Source organism: Neodiprion virginianus, chromosome 3 (assembly GCF_021901495.1).
Source record: "Neodiprion virginianus isolate iyNeoVirg1 chromosome 3, iyNeoVirg1.1, whole genome shotgun sequence".
Lineage (NCBI taxonomy): Eukaryota > Metazoa > Arthropoda > Insecta > Hymenoptera > Diprionidae > Neodiprion > Neodiprion virginianus.
The window spans coordinates 38,191,569-38,212,032 of record NC_060879.1 but is presented as its reverse complement, the minus strand read 5'-3'; the positions used below and the strand labels follow the sequence as shown (position 1 = coordinate 38,212,032).

At 40.0% G+C, this 20,464-nt stretch overlaps 3 protein-coding genes and 1 long non-coding RNA gene across 7 annotated transcripts in view; 3 read left to right on the top strand and 1 right to left on the bottom strand.

Moving 5' to 3' along the window:
- The window catches only part of LOC124301116 (hemicentin-2-like), a 248,204-nt gene that overhangs the window by 86,767 nt on the left and 140,973 nt on the right, over window positions 1-20,464 (top strand). The window lies entirely within an intron of this gene.
- LOC124301136 (uncharacterized) lies at window positions 8,262-19,962 on the top strand. 2 transcript variants are annotated; one of them, XR_006907404.1, is made up of 3 exons: window positions 8,262-8,412; window positions 9,957-10,144; window positions 10,332-10,513. It is a non-coding gene; the product is annotated as an uncharacterized LOC124301136 (long non-coding RNA). The 2 variants fall into 2 exon arrangements; XR_006907403.1 differs by lacking the exons at window positions 9,957-10,144; window positions 10,332-10,513 and adding exons at window positions 18,994-19,205; window positions 19,522-19,962 and having other exon boundaries at window positions 8,277-8,412.
- On the top strand, window positions 13,833-15,088 carry LOC124301135 (uncharacterized). Of its 2 annotated transcripts, XR_006907402.1 has the most exons (3): window positions 13,833-13,984; window positions 14,214-14,416; window positions 14,770-15,088. XR_006907402.1 is itself a non-coding variant. In XM_046755866.1 (2 exons), the coding sequence occupies exons 1-2, from the start codon at window positions 14,221-14,223 to the stop codon at window positions 14,892-14,894; spliced, it is 321 nt and encodes a 106-aa protein (XP_046611822.1). In that variant the 5' UTR covers window positions 14,214-14,220; the 3' UTR covers window positions 14,895-15,088. The 2 variants fall into 2 exon arrangements, 1 of the variants encoding a protein (XP_046611822.1); XM_046755866.1 differs by lacking the exon at window positions 13,833-13,984.
- LOC124301132 (uncharacterized) lies at window positions 15,655-17,079 on the bottom strand. Its single transcript, XM_046755862.1, has 3 exons — window positions 16,871-17,079; window positions 16,163-16,425; window positions 15,655-15,939 (listed from the first exon to the last, which is right to left on the bottom strand). The coding sequence occupies exons 1-3, from the start codon at window positions 17,062-17,064 to the stop codon at window positions 15,824-15,826; spliced, it is 573 nt and encodes a 190-aa protein (XP_046611818.1). The 5' UTR covers window positions 17,065-17,079; the 3' UTR covers window positions 15,655-15,823.

The window sequence follows — 20,464 nt, the reverse complement described above, 5'->3', positions numbered from 1 at the left end:
CGCCCCATCGACGGAAAGCAATGTTTTATTCATCGAGACGATCGAGCCTGCTTTGTGGGAGTTCCGATTAAGCTGATGCCCGTCAATTCCAGAGCTTTGTATTTTTAAAAAGTTATCAACATTATGCGTACTCTTCTTTTCTCGTGATGGGCAGCTGGTTTACAGTAGAAAATTCGACAAGAGACTCTCAAATCCCATCTCAAATCTGAAACCACTCGGCTAATATTTTCCAGACGAGAAGAATTCTGGTTTATGCATCTACGTTTCACCGACAATGGGAAACACGAGTTTGAAAATTATTTTCTCCAAAATCCAAATACCACGTGGAAGATTTTCACTCCCCAGAAATCAACCCAAGACTTTCATATTTCTGTTCCAGGTACGTTGGGTGTTCAAAGCTTGAATAAACTCGTCGAAACTGAGCGCTTAAGGGTGAGTTTTTGTGCGTTCTTTTCTTTTCTTTTCGACGAAATCACGAAAAATAGAAGAATTCTTCGAATCTGAAGTACGAAAATTGGAAACAAAGCACTTCTCTCGCACCCTGCGCGAGTACGTATGACAGGGATAGCCGTATAGTTTGTTATTCCGGGGTAATTCGATGCGACAGGACTCCCCCATCCGTGTGGCACCTAATCTGATGCCCGTGGGTGTCGTTTAATTATTTGGCAAGAACGTGGGGCCAAACCGTGTGCTGTGTTCCATATTATACGACGTGACTTCCGAGGGTCGCGATTTCGTCGAAAGAAACGGTCGGGGCTGGTTTGTATGCGCGAAAAGTCACGTGCCGAAACAACGCACGCCACGATTAAACGGTTGCGAAAATAGCCGACTTGTCGATACGTTAAACCTGCCGTATGAACGCGAGCACGCAACTCGTGATTTCTATCGCGGTCAGAATTATTAGTCCAGACAACGGCCGTAACTTTGTTGCTACTTTTGTGGACAATTTTTATTCATTCAAAGACGAATTATTGTGCCAGTGTAATATTTAAACCCTCCGCGTGACTAATAGTATATATATTTTTTATTTTTAAATCGTCTGTTTTGAGAGAAAAAATTCAGAATACGAGTAGTTATCATATTACAATAGTCCCAAAAATAAAAAGTTTAGTTTTTACTAGATCGCCAGGTTACGAGGTCTAGAGAATTTTTACCCTACGATATCTTGAAACCGATCAAATTCTTGCAAAATTCTGTCCGATAGATGAAATTAGAGTTTCAACAGTGGAAATTTCGATGCAGATTCATTTAGAGTTGTTAGATTTGCAGTGTGAAAGTTTGAATTTGATTTCTTTGGAAACAAATTTCCCAAGTATGAAAAAACACTTAAGCACTCCAATTTCATGCCATTAATGTAATGGGGTAAATAAATTATTTCTCAAATTACATCTTGGTACATTACACGTGGATTATATTTCTTGAAGCGAAAATCGTACGTATCTGTTGACTTGCTGAATTTCTACCACGTGACGAAGTCTTCAATCTTGCGATACTTGGGAAGGAAGGGCACAGCATTTGCGAATATCGTATACAGCAATGAGTCGGCACGTGCCGATGTGCGATCATTGAGGCGAATCGTTTAGCTACTCGTGCGATACTCCAGTTGGGCACAAAGCCAGATCATTCTGGATACGTGAACAACCGCTGCTCGTTCGGTTATTAGAGCGGAAAAGTTCATCTTCCGCGTCTCTCAATCGATGATCTATTTAATTTGCCGTTAAATTTGGGACGAATGACGACGTTGCGACCGTTGTTAGTTTGGTCGATGAATCGTGTCAATCACTACGGATGCACGAACTGTGATTTGATTGAGAAATCAGCGATAAGTTAGAAGGATCGGTTCATTGATCGAAAGGAATTTATTTTTTATCTAGAAAATGTACAGTGATCTCATGATCATTTTCTGCATAGGTTATTCTTCCCCGTTTCGGGGCTTATGCATCGCCGATTCGTTTATGCGCGAGCACGGATAATTGCGCAAAATTGAGCGAATTTCATTATTCGTGCCAATTTCGCCTCCAAAAGCCAGCGTTAAAAATTCGCGGGACAGAATTCACCGATGCCAAAATGGCGAAGCCTACCTGCCGGGAGATGAAATAAACGTGTTTAAATTTCAACACATTTATAATTACCAACTCTGAAATTGTTAACTCTGCATCGCTCCAATCCGAAGTAATTATTTAAACGTTACACGCGAAGAATCATTGGCACTATCCGGCAGTGGTTGAAATTGACGAGGAAACCTCGTCACTGTAATTGTATTAATTTGGTGAAACATATTCGTCGAAAATAGTCGTTTTGACCTGATTAATGTTAATGTGAAAAGACTCATCTATACTGGATTTTAATTCAATCGATTCGAGACTGATTGATTGGTCCTTCGATAATGGAATCCGTTGATACAACCGAACCTCACCTTTTGCGAACTTTCCAATTTGCAAGAGGCAATACGAAAATCGAGTGAGACGAGTGAAGATCAAATCACGTCAGATTTGTAAACCAACGCATTGTTCGTTGCGTGGTAAAGCAAAGAAAAGAAGAAGAGAGAAAAAGAAAAAAAAAGAAATGAAATTGACGCAAGAAAAAAAATCCCTTCCGGCTTCGTTTTATCCAGGGACGCAATTTGTTCGGATTAGCACTACCCTCATTGTTACGAGTGTTGCCGTAACGCGTATACGAAGCGTGCATGCAGCCGCAGTATGCAGTATTCTGCAAATAAAATTTTCCGCATTAACGAGGTAATAAAAATGTCGTTCCGGTTTCGTTTCACCGCGGGCAGCCATTCGAGACTAGGCGAAGTTTATTTGCAGAACGTTTCGCAGCCGTCGCAACTCGTTCGGCAACGCGGGGGTCAATGGACCCCATTTTTCTTCCTTCTTCGTCCTGAAAAGCAACCCTTAGAATCTGGCCGGAGTGTCGCGGCCTATTTCCAATTATCACAGACCAGGCAGACTGACAGCAATTCGGCTCGTCTCCGCATTTCCTTCACGTCTTGGATACCGTCGCCTGGATTAGTCGAGCCGGACATGTCGATGGGAAAAAGCTCGACGCCCAAAAAGCGCCCCGAAGAAGACGTGGAAGAAGAAGGCATCGTTTTATTTCTACCCTTTCTTCGTCCCGATCGGTTTTTTCCCCCCGTTTTTTCTTTCCCTTCTCTTCTTCACTCTCAGCAACTCGTCTCCTTCGATTTTTTTTTTTTTGTCCTCTCCTTCTCGTACCTCCGTCTTTTCACAGGCTTCTTGACTTATTTTTAGACTCCCTTATAACGATTACGCACCCCGATCAACTTTCTCAAGCCATATTCTCCACTCCAAGGATATAAAAGTATGATGAATTCTAATCACCTCGAGCTTAAACCGATGCGGTTTAGCAATTTACTTCGCGTATCGTTGCATATCGTTAAAACATTTACTTAATCATCCCTTAAGTGCACGATCTTTTATATCTACCCACCCATTTTTGTACATTGAACAGCCTTGGGGTAGCGAAAAATGTTCACAATGATTAATCGATGCGACCAGTTATGGATATTGCCAAATGCAACTGTTACAAGTGTAACAAAAGAGGAAGAGAAGATTATTCCAATCCCTAGTTTCCTGCGGATGATTAACCGAAAGGCACATCTTGGACGGTCTAAAATCATATCTATTGTTGGGATTTAATTTTACTTTTTATTTAAAGAAAATGAAAACACTTATTGTTAGAGAAATTTGAGTTTGAGGGCTTTATTGTTTACAGTTTCAATAACATTTTTAAATTCTTTCATTGAAATTAATAACAAAATGTTGGTCATTCATTCTTATTTTATAAATAGAAGTATTCCGTCATTACAAAAATCGGATACACGTTCAGTTGCGGTATCCGGAAGCAAACGTCAGGTGCTAAAGAGAAACGAAGCGATTCGCCTCTCTGATTTCACCAACTCAAGTATCGAAGAATGCTTATCGAATTAAGCTCGCACTTTGAAATATTCCGTCGATCTCACGTGACGATCGATTGAGCCGTAAGCTAGAGGTTGAAATCCTGTCAGCACCCGGGGAATAATGGGGGGTCAATCGGCCAGATGACGATGTGCAATGTGTGTGTGTGTGTGTGTGTGTGTGTGTGTGTGAGCGCGTTTTGCAGGGCGTGATTCGGCCGGTTGTCTCGCGGGTGATCGAGGATTGCCGTTCAGCACTTCGCCCTGCGACCGACCCCGAACCTAGGCCAACCTAATAATACCCCTCGGGTCAGCGGGCCGGTGAATATGCTGGAAGCGAGGGACCGCCGGTTGCTGCAGGGCGAACGAAATTGTCTGGGAGTCTAATCGATGCCTCGCTCAAGACCGAATTACCCGCGGCTTTGGGTCGGCTTTATTTTTTCGCTCCTTTTACCGTCTTATATTTCTTTTATCTTTCGTCTTCTTCTCCATTCTTTATTTAAAGCAAAAAGAAAGAAACGAAGAAAGAAATTAAATAAAAATAAAACTTCTTATCCCTCTTTCTTCGATTTCTTTCCCGGCTCGCATCTAGAGTTCTCTCTTTTTACTCGTTCTGTAATTCTCGCTTAAAGCTGCCGGCTTCGAGGTGACACTGCGGGAGATTTCGCTCCGCGACTGTTCCGCGAAAGGCGAAAGGTTACGGCGAAGGATTCTTATCGGCATATTAATAAAGACCGAAGAGGCCGTCGAAAGGATTGCAGAAATCGGTTAGTCCTGGAGAAACTCGCTGTACATGCAGATTATACTTCCCCACTCGCCCCGATCGTTGTCTGGAGTCGTACCGTGACGACGATCGGATATCCGAAGAATCGTAACGAAAATTTGACGAGAATTGAGAGCGAAAGATGACGCTCGGTATTCGAAGCTTACACATTCATGGAACGGGATTGTGGGATTGAGTTTTCGGCTTTTACGACACCAAGGCGGGGTGAATTGGTTGAATTTAAGAACCTGAAAAAAAGATAGAGAAAAGCCACCCTTGAGACGAATTGAAACGAAACGAGACCGAAGTTGGGCATTCACCTGATCTATCGGGCTTATTCATTTCCTCTCGGAATTTTCCTCCCCCAGATCCTGGTTTTTCGAAACTCAAGACGACCCGCGGCCTTCTTTTTTGATCTGCTTAACTTGCGGGTACAGCTTGATACCATATGCGTGGCGTGTGCACTGTGCATGCGGGCAAGTTTAAGCGGGAAGCCAACGAAAAGCTTCGCTTCCCCCTCTTGGGTTTCATCCTGCTTCTCCACATTCTCCCCCGATTTTCGATAGTTCGTCGATACGGAGAACCGTTCACGAAACGTATCAGCGTCTATTTTTGATAAAAATTATGATCACCCTTCTTTGTATCGCGTACTTTTAACAGGGATTTTTTCGCCCGGAGGAATGGAGGCCCGATGGAAAATCTTCGTTTTCAAATAATTACTCGAATGTCTTGGAGAATAAATAGACTTGTTTACGCGTAAATGTTATCACTGTTACATTATTACAAATTTATTACACGGTGTTTATTCCTAAGATGATGTTTACATCGTAAATAAAAAATCTCTAGATTATTACAAAACGTATTTACATTCATGTTTAAATTACTGTATTTGTGTATGAAATACAAGTTTGTTCGTTCTCTCTCCTTCTCTCCTTTTTGAAAACACATTATCATCGTTCTTTCCTACTCTTTTACAAGTGATTGATTCGCCAAAGAATCTCACCAATTTAACTTTGAACGAAGTTTGCACTTGGCAGAAATTTGTTATCTACGGATACCGATAAAGCACGTCGTCCGGCAAAGGAAATGAAAAGTAATGCATCGAGAATTCAGTAGCATCTCTTCCCCGAGTATAAGGTATCCCCATTACCCGAATTTTTCGCAATACGTGAGGATCCCGCATTATGATATATTCATCAGGGTGGAGGATTAAAGCGTAAAGCGACACAAGTATACACGGACGTTTTCCGAATTCGAGTAAAACGACGAGCCTCGTCCCCTCGCATCACGAATAAGACCACAACCCCGCATCCGCGAGCGGGTATACCGCCAATCTAACGCGGATTGATCGTCTTCGGACAGTTGCGGGACATTGCTGCAGGAAATCGGGGGTTAAAGTTATCCGCCGACCTCGAATGTCCTTCGAGCATTGCAGATTTAACTGTAATTGAGCTGGCCGTCGTTCTCTTATCACAATATTATAAATCCCTGGTTAATCTGAGCCTGATCCACGTCGATATCGGTTGCCCTCGAGGACTTTAGAGCGTCCGAGGTGGGAAAGTTATGGGCTTCGACGCCTTCCGGGCCCCGAGACGACGGCGATAGATGATCGCGGCCAGGGGCAGAGGTCACTCGGGAAACCGATTAATTTCACCCGCCTCCGATCCCACCTTCGACGAAATCCATCCCGAACTAGCGATCCTCGAAAGGGCGATCCGGTCATTGTGGCGGCGCCGCGACATTTACGAAATTTTTTCGCCTTCTCTTCCCCGTCTTACCGCTGCTTGGGAATGTCTTCTGGACCCTTTTCTGGCCCCGTTCTTCTCTGCGTGGATCGAAAAACCAACCCTGGAGTTCGTATTTTTAACCGTCTCTTACCGACTGCATCGTTGATAACGATTCAAGCTTTTCTCGCCACCCCTTCTGCTTGATTCTTCTTCTTCTTCTTCTTCTTCTTCTTCTTCTTCTCATCTTCTTCCAATAAGTAATACCAGTCCGAGGCCGGGCCCAACTAAAGTTCAGACGGTTGGAAAACTTTTTCTATGGCTTCTTCGGGACTAGTTTCGGAAGCACTGTTTTCCAATTTATCGCCATGGTTACCGGCGTCCCTGCAACCTCGGGTTTCCTTTAATTAGAACATTCGGAAGAAAAAGTTGAGGGGTGAAACTCCTTTACGATGCACCCGAGGTATATAAGGTACGCAATTAACCCCGTCGTAGATGAGCAGCCAAAGTAAACACTGTGTAACATCCGGTGATGAGATACGTCGAACAGGAGCTTTGGCCACTGATCAATTTCCAATAATCTCTACCCTCGAGCTTTTCAAGTTGCTAATTTGATCATAAATTCTTGTCATTTCCTGAAACTTGCAAGTCAAGCTTAGCTTGGCTTTCGTCTGATTATTTGTCGGGTATTTGATTTAATATGAAACACATGCGAAGTAATATAAAAAACATGCAAACATATGTTGAGAGTCAACTGATTGATCCTTCGGTCGTATCAAATTTAAAATTTTAAGTGCTATACTTCGAGGCTTCATCTTGTAAAATTTTCAGCGATTTTTGTTGAATTCTGATGATCTCGAAACTGAATTCAAATTTATACAAAAATTGTTACAAATGCTATGAAAATTGATAAACAATATCGCGAATGGCGAGAATTCCTTGTTCGACTACTCCGGTAGAATTTCAATTTTCACAATATTAATGTAAACTAGAAATCTCGACTCGACTGCAATTGTAGAAGATGGAGCATTAATCTGTTCCAAGTCTAGTCGAATACATAAATCCACAGAAGAATGAAAACTGGTGTGTTACATCAATGAATAAATGTAAGAAATGTGGTGAATCTAATTTTAAAATACAGCTGCATGTGGAAATCGATATTGAAAAATCCACGGAAAAACTTTTGAATAATTCAGAAATCGATGATCACATTCTGCAGCCGCATCAATCGTAATTACCGTTTTATAATTATGTTTCCCAGATTCTCGTTCTTGGCTCGCCGTTTCATCTCTTTGAGAGCTCAAAGTTCTGTCATTTTAATACGGAGTAATAAGAAGGATAGGTATTATAAAAGTGTCTCGCTAACTTTGAAGATTACACAGATGTAACTCTTGTTGAATTGAGATATAACGGCTTGATCGGTAAGAGAAGGCAACTCCAGAAGTGAAAGTTGGTTTTCATTTTAAGATGATAAGTGTCAACGGTGATCGAGTTTCCAATAAGGGGTCAGTATTCGCCGATTTTGTTCGACATTGTTGTTTGAAAACATTTTAAAATATCCAAAAACGATAACTTGTTACGTCCAACGAACAATTTTTTCTTTCTCTTTTTCCTCTGCATAAAATACCACACGAAGTATCGTTAATAACTCGATTTCGTTGCCGTCCGAAAATTCTCCGAAGGCCACATTTCAAAGTTCTTCCACTCGTTGGTATTATAATGAATAATTCAGGATACAATGCACATAAGCAAACATATCTTAGAATTACACGCAATTATACAATCATAGCCATCGAAGGATGTGGTAAATGCCAACGCGTCTACAAGGTCACCCACAATTTATCGTACGTAATGTATTCGTTGCCATCGAATGTCGGCGACTAGTGACTAGTCTCTCGATACGTTTGCGCGTATAAAGATAATGGAAGAGAAGGAGTGAGCGCAGTGCATCCGAAGCCGGAAAAAGACGCGGACCTTTAGTGAATCTCAGGAATTCGTATTGCGAGGTGAGCTTCGCTTGTCAGATATTTTCACTCGGAAATATTGTATTTTTCTTACGTTTTCAATCTACACACGTGATAGCGCGTGATGGAATAAATTTGTTCGGCGAAATAGTAAAATTGAAGAATAGTATTATTATCGATGACAAAAAAACTAATTCTTCAAATTCTTCAGAAATTCATGCTTGGTTTGCGGTACAAACTGTAAGACAAATTTCCTTACATGTGGTGATGGCGAGTTTTTTTTTTTTACGACTATGATTTTTTCGCTTATTGTCCCGAAAGGTGAAAGTTGGTGTCGTGGTAAACTACAGTGGCACGAAATAATGCTTACTATAATCTAAATAATGATTGAGGTCAATTTTGGAGTGATAATCGTTCTCCATTTGGAAACCAAGGAATTACGGGTAATTATAATTATTATGATCCCACGAATATACTGAAACTTTTCACACATCGGTATACTTTCCTGATCCGAACATTTTGATTGATGTATTTTGCCTGCGATCGCGAATCAATCTAATCGAGACGATCATCTGCAATTTTCAAAGTTTGATTGAACCTTTCGGCTTTTCCGTGATCTGCTTGAACGGTATTTGAGACGAGACATTGTCAAAATTGGAGATTCGTTCGACTCGAATACTTAAAATACGCAAAATGAAATTTTCAGTACGAAAGACAAAAAATTGATAAAACAACAAAATACCTAAAGATGGATCATTCTACTCAAAAAATCGTAACTCACTGAATTTTCAATATTTTGAGCTGAAAATTAACTTGGTAATTCTCAAGACACAAAGATATTTGAGAAGAGATACGGCGTCTTGAGAAAAGGTATTCATTTCAATGAATGAAGTCGAAATTTTGGAAAAAAACTGATCTTAGGATTTTTACTAAATTTCACTATTTATTTGGAATCAAATCAGATTAGTTTCGAATTTTTTTTATGTCGAATTTACGATAAACATACAGGGAGTCATTTTGACCCCGGTGTGCAGCGTAAGGCTTGAATATCGCTGGAGTTGGTCGCTAAAACTCGCGACGGACTAAATACGAAAACATTTTCTACTGCCTGTTGTGATCGGAATGATTGTGATGGTTAAAGTGGCTAATATTTTGACCAAACCGCGTACAAGCTTTCACCAACTAAGTAAACGTCGTACGTGTTGGTGGCTTATATCGCAACCCATTGCCTGCAATGTTGATCATTTGGTGTGTAAATATACTTGTTATGCTAATCAGAAGGTTGAACGTGAGCTTCGACAAGCTCGACGTGTACTCGGTGTATTCTGCATCGTATAAAAATAACCTCTTGAATAACATGTAAAAAGAAGTTCCTATCGTAAGAGACAGTGTGCGTTTGAAATTCGAAGAGACCGAAAGCGATTCAGTGATCCAGCAACGGTAAGTCTTGTCCAACAAACATAATTCAGGTACATTTTTATTCAAGTTGACCGATGTCAGGTTAGCATTCAGAGATTTTTCTCTACTCTTACCGTGCGGGATTGTTTTTTTTTCTCATTTTTGAGCGATCGTCGATAATTTCGTAGATCAATCATGAAGTGGGTGTACTTATTGGGCCTTTTGTCGTTGGCCGCTGCAGCGTATTCGGACTGTAAGGAGGACGCGTGTTACACCGTACGTTGTGCACCAGCTACGAGAGAAACTTGTCCGGACGGTGTTATCGTGTTGAATGGAGGTTATTGCGGATGTTGCGATGCGTGCCGTGAGAAAATAGGTGAGTTATCGGAACACCGCATTCGGTTTGTAAGAAGACATCCTTGTCCGCAGGGATGTCATCAACGGTGCTCTCAATTCGCGTGTAATAATCGTCCCGTATTTTTCTCTAATACGCGTTTTTCTAGTTCGTTTTATTCGTTTAGCCAAGTGTGTTTATCTGACCTTTTTCTCTCTCACTATTTAAGCGAGAGGGGACGATTGCTCGGACCTCAGTTCGAACTGTTCTTCCTCATCTTCGTCGCCTACCAGAGCTTGCGAACCGGGTACGAGCTGCATAAAACGGAAAGATCGAACCTGGACTTGTCAGTAATGGAACGTGACGAATGGACGTGGATTATCATTGAATAAAAATAACATTGTCGTTGAAGCTTGTGTTTAATTATTGCGTGTTTGAGCACGCGTCGCGTCGATCTCACTTTGTGCGTCAGTCTTGCACTTCGATCATCGGAGAGGTATTGCAAATGTTGTCACAGCTACGATATCGATGTAGGTATAACAATGTGACCCGGGATATTACTTTTATGAAACTTAAACAAAACTGCCGCTGCTTTGTACCCACAGTTATATTATCAGTGTATGCCTACCCAGTCTTATGAGGAGCCCGGAGTTGTTTGACGTCGTGAATTTAATATACTCCGAACATAATATATAGCGACCTTCCAGATCCATCGGGGTAACAAGGTGAAATTTCCACGTACAGACCCGTGTAATTTCCGCCTAATTTCAAGAGGGTGCAGAATTGATTTTACGAAGTCAGTTTCACTGATTAGGGGTGTGCAAAATCACATTGGCGGAAGAAGGTCGCGAGTCAATTTTTACTGGAGATATTACCAATTGTTAATGTGGAATTTGTTCCTTATACGAATAGAATGCAGATATTTTTTACCCATTTTGTGGGGAATTTTTATTCGTGCCGTGTGCATACTCGGTTGTTGACGAGTTTCACACTGGCCAAAGTAAATACACTGCAGATATGTATGTTTTGTTATGCATGCACGAATTCGTCACATCCGTACGTGAGATAAGCACAATTTTGTGATATTTCGTTGGTATATAAGAGACGATTTCAAGTGCAGACGGCAGTCAATATTCAGAAGTTGAACACTCTAAGGTGTAAATCGTTTCCCCTTCAACTCTGCAGTGTTCAGGTACATCACGCGATTGACCAAAACCTTAACTAACTATTTAGTCCATTTTTTTCCACTCGCAGGGTACTGTGTATAGTTTAATAAAATTATTTTCATTTTGTTTTACCCTGATTCTCACGTAAATTCATAAATCATTCTTTTTTTCGGCCTAATTGTTAATTGAAGAATTTCTTTTTGCCCAACACTAACAAGAAAGTGAAAACTGACCGAATTTTCATCTTAATAGTTTATTAAATTCAGTTGCATCGTTGCCCGTACAATTCTGGGCACAATTAAAATATTTCGGTCATTCTCTTCACGATATTCAATACTTTGATTGTACCGTATACCAATCACAAGTCTCAATGGCATTAGATTATTTTAGAATGCTCAGGTAGAGGTAAACGAATTATTCGATGATTCTCATTAAACAGCATTTACTCGATAATTCTTTATAGAATGAATATTTGTTAAGACAGCGTACCGTCAAAATACATGTTTATGATCAACCCAATGACAATATTGATAATTTATTGATGTTAACGCAAGTGTTTCTCACACTGAAAGTATCGAAACAGTTTTATGGGATTGGTATACATGTTACACTCACCTCTCAAGACGTAGAGTCAGTAAAGTTCTATTTTCTGAATTTCACACTCACTGCCAATTCGATCGTTGCTCGATTTTGAAAGGTCGGATTCCTCTTCGAGATACCAAATAAGAACGAAGCACATAAATAATCGCATAAGTTTCCTATATTACAGAAGCACGATGAAATTTATCTTCGCGTTCTTACTTGCTTTGGCTTCGGTCATAGCTGTCACAGAAGGCATAGTATGTCCTTCTAATTACTGTACCAGCACCGCAAACACGTGCAAAAATGTGACGAAACAACAGTGTAGCCTGCAAGGAAAAATTTACAAAGAAAGCGCTACGTTTTGCGGATGTTGCTCTGCCTGTATCACCAAACTCAGTGAGTAGGAAAAGTGTTTTTCACGGTCAGACGACTTCAAATTCTTAAAATATATCACTTGAAATTAACAAGTTTCGAGATAGGAAACCCTTCGGCTCACAAATTCAAAGTCGATCTAATCGATTTGTTAAACCTCTAAAAGTTCGACAGCGTGATGCTACACCGTCAATTCAAAGTCGTATTTAAATGGATTGAACTCTCGAATTTTGCTGTATTTTATTTTACATAATTATAATAAAAGCATCATTGGAGTCTAAGAAGGTTGGCTTCACTGTATTTTTATTTTTCAAGACGAAGGGGACAACTGTGCTTTAACGATGTTGGAGGGAACGCCACCCAACGAGGAATGTGCAGACGGCCTCAGTTGCCAGGCAACTACAACCAGCGATACGAAAACGTGTCAGCCATCTCAGTAAAACTAACGCAATTCCGCCAGAATAAGACGAGAATCACTCAATTTACAACAAAATTACCAAATATATCTGATCTTGCTATAATAATAGCTTTTAATATTACACTCAAATACGAAATATATAATGGATGATAACAGTTTTTGTCGCGATACACATTATCTACTTGTCAAAGGTACAATATTTGCTGCATTGTTATACACTCGGTCCCATGTTGCGTATAACAATTGCCTCCTGTCAACCTAATCTTCAATAAAAATCGTCCCGTGAATAAAACCCACAAGATTCTAACAACTTCCATTCCTCTCCGTCAGCCAGTTGTTGAACGGAATTAATATTTTGAAGAGAATCATCGACCGAGATCAACAAACAAGAAAGTACAGCATGGCCAGATTATTATCTCAGCAGTTTAGATTAAATTCTGCAGAAGTTGGACGGTTAAATGTCCAGCCGTGGATGCAATTTCAATACTTGAATATTTCTCTTCCCTACATTTAATGCTTTGATTAAACTGTATACTAGGCAGTTAAAAAAAGTAACGTTGTTTTGTTTACGCTCTTACCACTTTAAATGTTACTGTTCGCTAGAAGGAAGATCCTCCCAAAAGATGAGCTCTTCAGCTAAAGTCTATCAAGTTGCTATTTTAATTTTACTTCCCATTCGTTTAATATGAGAAAATTTCACTTTTTAAGCTTTCCAAACCTCTGTAACAAAGCATAATTATTGACATTGGAACACAGAGGTATGAAAAGCTTGAAGAATGAACTTCAAGGATCCACGCATAAATTTAAAAAAAACATTGAACAGTTTACAAGTATTTTAACTTTTAACGAAAATGGAAATTTTTCCATGTTAAACGAATTAGAAAATAAAATTAAAATCTTTTACGAGGATTTTTCCTCTATCAAGCACCAACATTTGAGGGGCGAGGGGATAGGAGGAAAAAACTTTTCATTTCTTTTCAATCACCCTACCGTGTACACAGTTCTGCTTCTTTGTCGCCTTAGTTCGTTTTAAAATTCTGAGCTGGATGCTGAAGAATTAGTTCAACACTTTTATCAAACAACGTTTACACGATAAGTGTATATAATATACATCAATTGAACATTTGTTAAAATAAGATAGGAAAAGAATAAATGTGTGTTCAGCATGATAACAATATGAATGATTCATTGACGTGGGTACAAGTTTGCTCACCTTGACTATATTGAAACAGTTCTCTACAACTTGCGTATATATTATTCGCTTTTCAATATACCGAGCCATTAGAGTTCTATTTCCTGAACATAATACTTCTTGCCAATCGAACCGTTCGTACATCTTTAAAGGTAAGCCGACTCTTCCACAGTAGTTAACATGACAATTCAATCAGTGCTCACTGACTTTGTACAATGCGGTTTCAATAATTTTTGATCTTATATACCGTGTGTAAAGAAGCATTACTTCGCAGTTCGCTGAATCGTCATCTCTCGGTGAATAAATTGTTTTTTTATACTTGTAATAGGATGCGAAATAAACACCAATCAGGTATAACATGACGATTTTCCGAAATTACAGAACAGCGATGAAGCTCGTCTTCGCGTACTTACTTGCTTTGGCTTTGGCCATAATTGTCACAGAAGGCATAGTGTGTCCTCGTGATTACTGTGCCACTGCTAATTGCACAAATGTGACCGAAGAAGAATGCGAAGCGCAAAACAAGTCGTACGACCCCAGCGGTAGCTTTTGCGGATGCTGCTCTACCTGTCTCACCATACTTTGTGAGTTCTCAAAGCAAGCGCCCGATTGAATTTCGTAAGGTGGAATGGACTAGGAATTCTAAAAAGATATCCCGTGGAAAAAAGCTGGGTTCGATAGGGGAAAGCTTTCGCTCATAAATTCAAAATCGATCCAGAACAAGTTTTTCAATCTCTACGAAGTTCTCCAGCCGTGATTTTTCACCGTCAATTCGAACAGCGCACTAAAGTCTGGTTCATTGTTTTCATGCAAAAAACATGATTGATTTTCGTATTTCATTAATTTCATTCAATGTGCAATATTTTATTCTACATAAAAGCTCGAGTTCGATTAGACTCCGCGAACTCCGGCTCAATTTTATTTTTCATTTTTCAAGACGAAGGAGAAAGCTGTACTATCACACGGTTGAGGGGAGAGCCACCCACAGCGACATGCGAAGACGGCACCACGTGCCAACAGGTTGGAAACAGCTCTACGTACGAGTGTCAGTCGACTTCGTGAAATTTCTATTAGCCCTTCCAGAAGACAGCAAAGGCAGCAGTCACGCGACTCTACGCAAACGTGTGCGATGAACAAAACGCAAAACCCAATTCATCTGACCTTCCTACGATGAGCGTTATTTATACATTGATACCTCTTTAACGTTTCAATGAAATACGAAATACCAAATGAATAAATATATAATGAAAACATTAGTTGGAATACACGTTATTCGGGCCATGAGCGTTCAGGCCGATGTGGTAGATGTCATGAATATTATTTCACTTCACACATCCCGGTGATACTTTTGACCAAACATTGAAACTCCGTATAAAAATGTGATAATTATAGTGAGCTGTGTGCGTATAATTTTTCCCAACCAGAGACCGACGTCAGGCTTGCCCTGAACGTCTCGCCAAGCTGACATCAGGTTGCCTGATGAGACCCTGATCAAGCTTGTAACACAGCGTTCTAGAATCCGCTGATCAGTCTGTATTTGTCAGACATTGATCAGATTCGATGACCAGTCCCTGGCTATGCTCGTTCACCAGATTCGGTTCATAAGATTCGGTGGCCAGGCACGGAGTAGAAAATTTGATCCGGCCGGGATCAGCGCCTCATCGTGCTTGTCTTCCTTCTGATGCCAATCTGATCAGAGGTGCAACAGGTAAACCTTGAACTTTTTCAAGGATCATACTTTCATCGTACAGGGATACCTGAGGAACGACACTGACATCGGTGACGCCAGATTTTCATGGAGAATAAAATGACACATGTGCAGTATTTTCATCGTATTTAATATATTTTGTATTTCACTGACACAGCATCGTAAAGCCGCCAGCGTCTCTCACGGAGGGAAAATTAGATGGGTTTGGTTCCGACTCGTGTTCATCGCATGTCATCTGCGCAGCAAGTCGAATAATTCGTCCCTCCGTCGAGTGACGATAGTTTCACTGACACGTATAGGTGTTGTTACTCGCATTCAGAACGCAAGTAGTTCCTGTTACGCATTCTGACGTAGGTGGGGTCCCTCTCAAAAACCCGTAATAACAAATGTCTCCTTTTTCTGGAAAGCGAAGATACAATCAGATCAGAGTTCCGACTTTCTCGATTTTACAAAATATACTTTCAAAATTCAAAGGCTTGAACCGGTTCGGCGCGGTTTGAAAATTTAACCTAAACAGGTGGACGAGGTATATCAAATTATAAATCATGCTTTTCAATCAATCTCGTTACCAGACCACGGTGAAACGTGTGTAGGTTTCTTACATAAATCTGCAGTAACTTACCGACTATAGTGAGACAGGCGGCGCAGCATCTACAATAGGTGGCATTGGCTTTGTAAATTTTTCCTTCGTTATTGCAATTTTCCGTTGTCACGGACGCATTGCACGTCTGGTTAGCACAGAAATTATTAGTACATACCAGACCCTGGGTCATAGCCACACCCGCAGTCACAGCAAGCAAGTACGCCACAATCAGTTTCATCGCTGTTCTGCAAAATAGTAAATGCCCTATGATGAGGATTGTCCGAGTTGTACTCACTTGGTCCCTGTTCAACGGTACAGAAAACGCCTCGATAAATTTGATCACGCTTCGATTTCAATTCTTTCAAGAGCTGGTATAACAACATGCGGAAATGTGCACCGAGACAAAGATAGTAAATGGTTTTCTCGCGGATTCTACAAGTTGATGCCGAGAAGAGTTGAGACTTACTCTTCGAAATTCACGTACGAGTCGATTGGAAAAATTTGTCAGGTGTAAAAAAATTGACTGTAATGGCTGCGTCGATGAAGGAGCGGGTATATATACGCCGACTAAATAAAGACAGCTGTTCGTACATTGGCAAGTGTGATAGACACCTGTGTTTACCGGGATTCTGGGGTGAAATGAAGTATGACTGATTTGATCGGTGAATATTTATAAACGGCATTTTTCACGCAGAAAGAAATAAACCAAATTTAGTCAAGGTATCGGTAAATTCGGCATTATCTCACCAGTTGAGTATTGCAGCGAAGTTGAAGACGAAACGGTTTCTGCTGTGATCGTTCTTTTCAAATCGTGAACGTGGAATATTCTTTGCACTGAGAATCGCAATTGTTTTTATGTATACCAGCGAAAAGTCACAAACTTGCTTACACCCAAAGCGTGAAGATGATAAATTCGTGCAGGCGCAATAAAAAATGTGCATATCTTTATTTGCTTCCGAACCCGCGAAACTCATGAACGAGCGAATGTAACACGAAACGAGTGATTATTACCCGGGAAGCGATACTCGTCCGAGGCATTCGCACAAGACGTTTGGAAGCACCATAAATAATCTGCATGCAAACGCGTTTACGTAAATAATTAATATTCCGTTCGAAGGACAATAATTGATTAGACATGATGAATTTGTACTGATTTTCCATCGGGCCCTGATAAGGTTTCCCTCAGGTACTCCGTATCGAGACAAATATGATCAGGGCTTTATGGAACATCAGTTTTGCCACATCAAAGTTTTTACTCTGGTAAGCGTCCAAATCGATCATATCTAATCAATTGTTGCCCTTCGAATGGAATATTAATTATTCACGGAAACGCGTTTGCATGAAGATTATAATTATTTGTATGGCCTCCAAACGTCTTGTGCGAATACCTCGGACGAGCATCGCTTCCCAGGTAATAATCACTCGCATCCTGTCACATTCGCACGTTCGTGAGTTTCGCGTGGTCAGAGAAAAATACAGATATGCAAATTTTTTATTGCACCTGCACAAATTCATCATCTTCACGCTTTGGGTGTAAACAAGCTTGTGACTTTTCGCTGGTATACATAAAAACAATTGCGATTCTTATCGTGAGCGCGAGGGATATTCCACGTTCAGGATTTGAAGAGATCGAACACAGCAGAAACGAGACAGTGTCGAATTTACCGATACCTCGACTAACTTCAGTTTATTTCTTTCCGCGTGAAAAATTCCGTTTAAAAATATTCACCGATCAAATCAGTCATATTTCATTTCACAGTTAATTTCGGAAGATAAGTCTCAACTTACAAGTTACTGTAAATTTATGTACGAAACCTACATACGTTTAATTTTCCCTCCGAGAGAGACGCTGGCGGCTTTACGATGCTGTGTCAGTGAAATACAAAATATATTAAATATGATAAAAATACTGCAGATGTGTCATTTCATTCTCCATGAAAATCCGGCGTCACCGATGTCAGTGTCGTTCCTCAGGTATCGGTGCACGATGAAAGTGTGATTCTTGAAAAAGTTCGAGCTGAGGTATTTTATTCATAATTAGTTGTGCTCCCGACTGCTTTAACTGAAATGAGATGATGAAATTTCAGTTCAGGAATTGGTAGTACAGAATTTTCATTTCGTTCTTCACACGGCGATCGATCAATATCAAGCAAAGATAACGAAATAAAAATCAGAAGGACGATTGCCGATAATGAGCTTAACTTGTCGTAAGACGATCAACGAGCTCTTCGTTTGCTTTTATAGACGTTCCAGCCGCAGGGAGCTTTCTTCCCTTACCTTCTACCGTAATATAAATGTTCCTTCAAAGCTTCTTTCTGATTTTTTTACTCTCTTATTTTACTTTACCTTTTTTTTTCGCCCTACCTCGCCGACAAATAATTCAGCAGCTTTTACCCATGCTTGAAAATCGCCCTCGGTATGTGTATTCTTTGAATTAAAAACTGGTTGTAATGATGGGCGTTGCTGTACGGGCGATGAATGTTTTGTAACTAACAATATTCATGCCATACTAATATTAAAATACTAATCACTTGTCGAGTGTTTAACTTTCTTGTAACGTAACTGTGTGAAATTTATTCAGAGATATAAATAATGCTTACAATCAGTATTCGGCTCGAACTAATTGCGACTAAATTCACTATCAACGAATATGTATAAACATTGCATTCAATGTACACGCAAAAAATACTGCTGGATGATAAAAATGTATTCAGGCTGACGCTACGAGTTTGGCAATCTGAGCACTGACATGCTAAGTTGCAAATTTCTGTACATCGTCCTGCTTTGCAGTCTCGTAATTGGTATAAACAATGCTGTTCGTTTTAAATGGAATAATCAGCAATATGCTCCGTATTTGATTTCTCGTACAGGTACATTCACGAAGAAACAATGAATCACGTATACGCTTTTACTTTTCTCGTTTGCGCCGTGCTTTCTACAAACGGATTTGTCTGTCCCCCTGATGTCTGTAAGTCCACGAGATGCGACGAACTGACGGAGACGGCGTGTGCAAAAGACGACGGAATTTACCAAACAAATGGTGGCTTTTGTGGTTGTTGTCCGATATGCCTTAAGAAAATTTGTGAGTAATGCAGTAACCTATAACCCAGGTCTTGTAAATTGAAATAATATAATTGATCATGAGGTAGAATTTGTTTTATTATTTGTAATTCTTTTTTTTTCGTCAATTTTTTTTTATGCTTGATAGAAAATATATTCTCTTTTTTTCGAGTGAAATTTATTCGTCGTCAAATCTTGATTGGCCAAAAAAATCTTCATTTTATGTTTTGAGTGTTTCAATGCCTTGATAAACAATTGTTTTAGCTAAAATCGAACTATTCCATTGATAATTTGACGAGAGAATTCTATGTTCCGTTCATTCTTTTCATTTTTTCAAGCCAAAGGAAGCTCGTGTTCCGCGTTATTCCTCGGGTTACCTGTCACGGCCATTTGTGAAGAAGGTACCAGCTGTCTGCCAGAGGGTGAAGAGAACTACAAGTGTCTGTAGGAGAGGAGAAAGCCGACGAAATAAAATTCAAAGATCGACAAGTTAATCTCTAACGAAATAATTTCGTGAGACTTATTTTTACTTATTGTTAGTATTACATTTCTGCTGCGAAAGTTTTCAGCCTCTGCGAGTAATCGATAGATTTTACGATGTAATAAATAAATTATGGCAACAGTGTTTGGAAAACCCCCAAATGGCAGTAAATCAAAACCGCAAATGGAGATGATGGGATAAAAAATATGGCTGTAACGGCTTTCGATAAGAAGTCAACTTTCTGGAAGCCTTTCTCCTCAATCCTTTTCACTCGCAATAAAAATTCGCTTTAAAAGAAGCTTTTCACTGATTTTTTCTCATTCGTCCGGAGAATTCGACTTTGACTTGCTTGGTAACTTTTCCATTTCAGTCTATAAAAGTCCACTCGTATTTTTCCACGAACAAAGATGATATCGCCGCTTTTATTCGACGTACCGAATAACCAGGACAAAACTATCCGATCGGATGCGTCTCGTAACATTTGTCGAGGATCTGATTATCAAATATAAATAAGGTCGCTGCTGAACAGTAGCTTTTATGCGTATACGGGTGTGCGTAAAAAATATTACCGCATGTCCACCGATTACTTTTAAAACCTTTTACGACTATTCCGACTCACCGTTAAAATTCTTCTCTAAACCATACTTGCGCAGATGTCTTTTCACTCGGCTCGTTATTTACGAGGTGATAAAATTACCGCGTGACAATGGATCACGTCCCCGATTCGCTTACTGCACAGAGGGTGAAAAAGAGAAAATAAAGTAAGGTAAAACGGACAGGGAAAAGAAATTACTTCAATT

What these genes read in the sequence shown, in the direction of transcription:
- LOC124301132 (XM_046755862.1), bottom strand. Translation starts at nt 17,064, where the DNA reads ATGCACATTTTTTATTGCGCCTGCACGAATTTATCATCTTCACGCTTT. An exon ending in TTCGCTGCAATACTCAACTG is followed by an intron (nt 16,426 to 16,870) that starts GTGAGATAATGC and finishes ACCGTTGAACAG; the next exon opens with GGACCAAGTGAGTACAACTC. An exon ending in CGCCTGTCTCACTATAGTCG is followed by an intron (nt 15,940 to 16,162) that starts GTAAGTTACTGC and finishes TTCGCTTTCCAG; the next exon opens with AAAAAGGAGACATTTGTTAT.
- LOC124301135 (XM_046755866.1), top strand. Translation starts at nt 14,221, where the DNA reads ATGAAGCTCGTCTTCGCGTACTTACTTGCTTTGGCTTTGGCCATAATT. An exon ending in TACCTGTCTCACCATACTTT is followed by an intron (nt 14,417 to 14,769) that starts GTGAGTTCTCAA and finishes TCATTTTTCAAG; the next exon opens with ACGAAGGAGAAAGCTGTACT.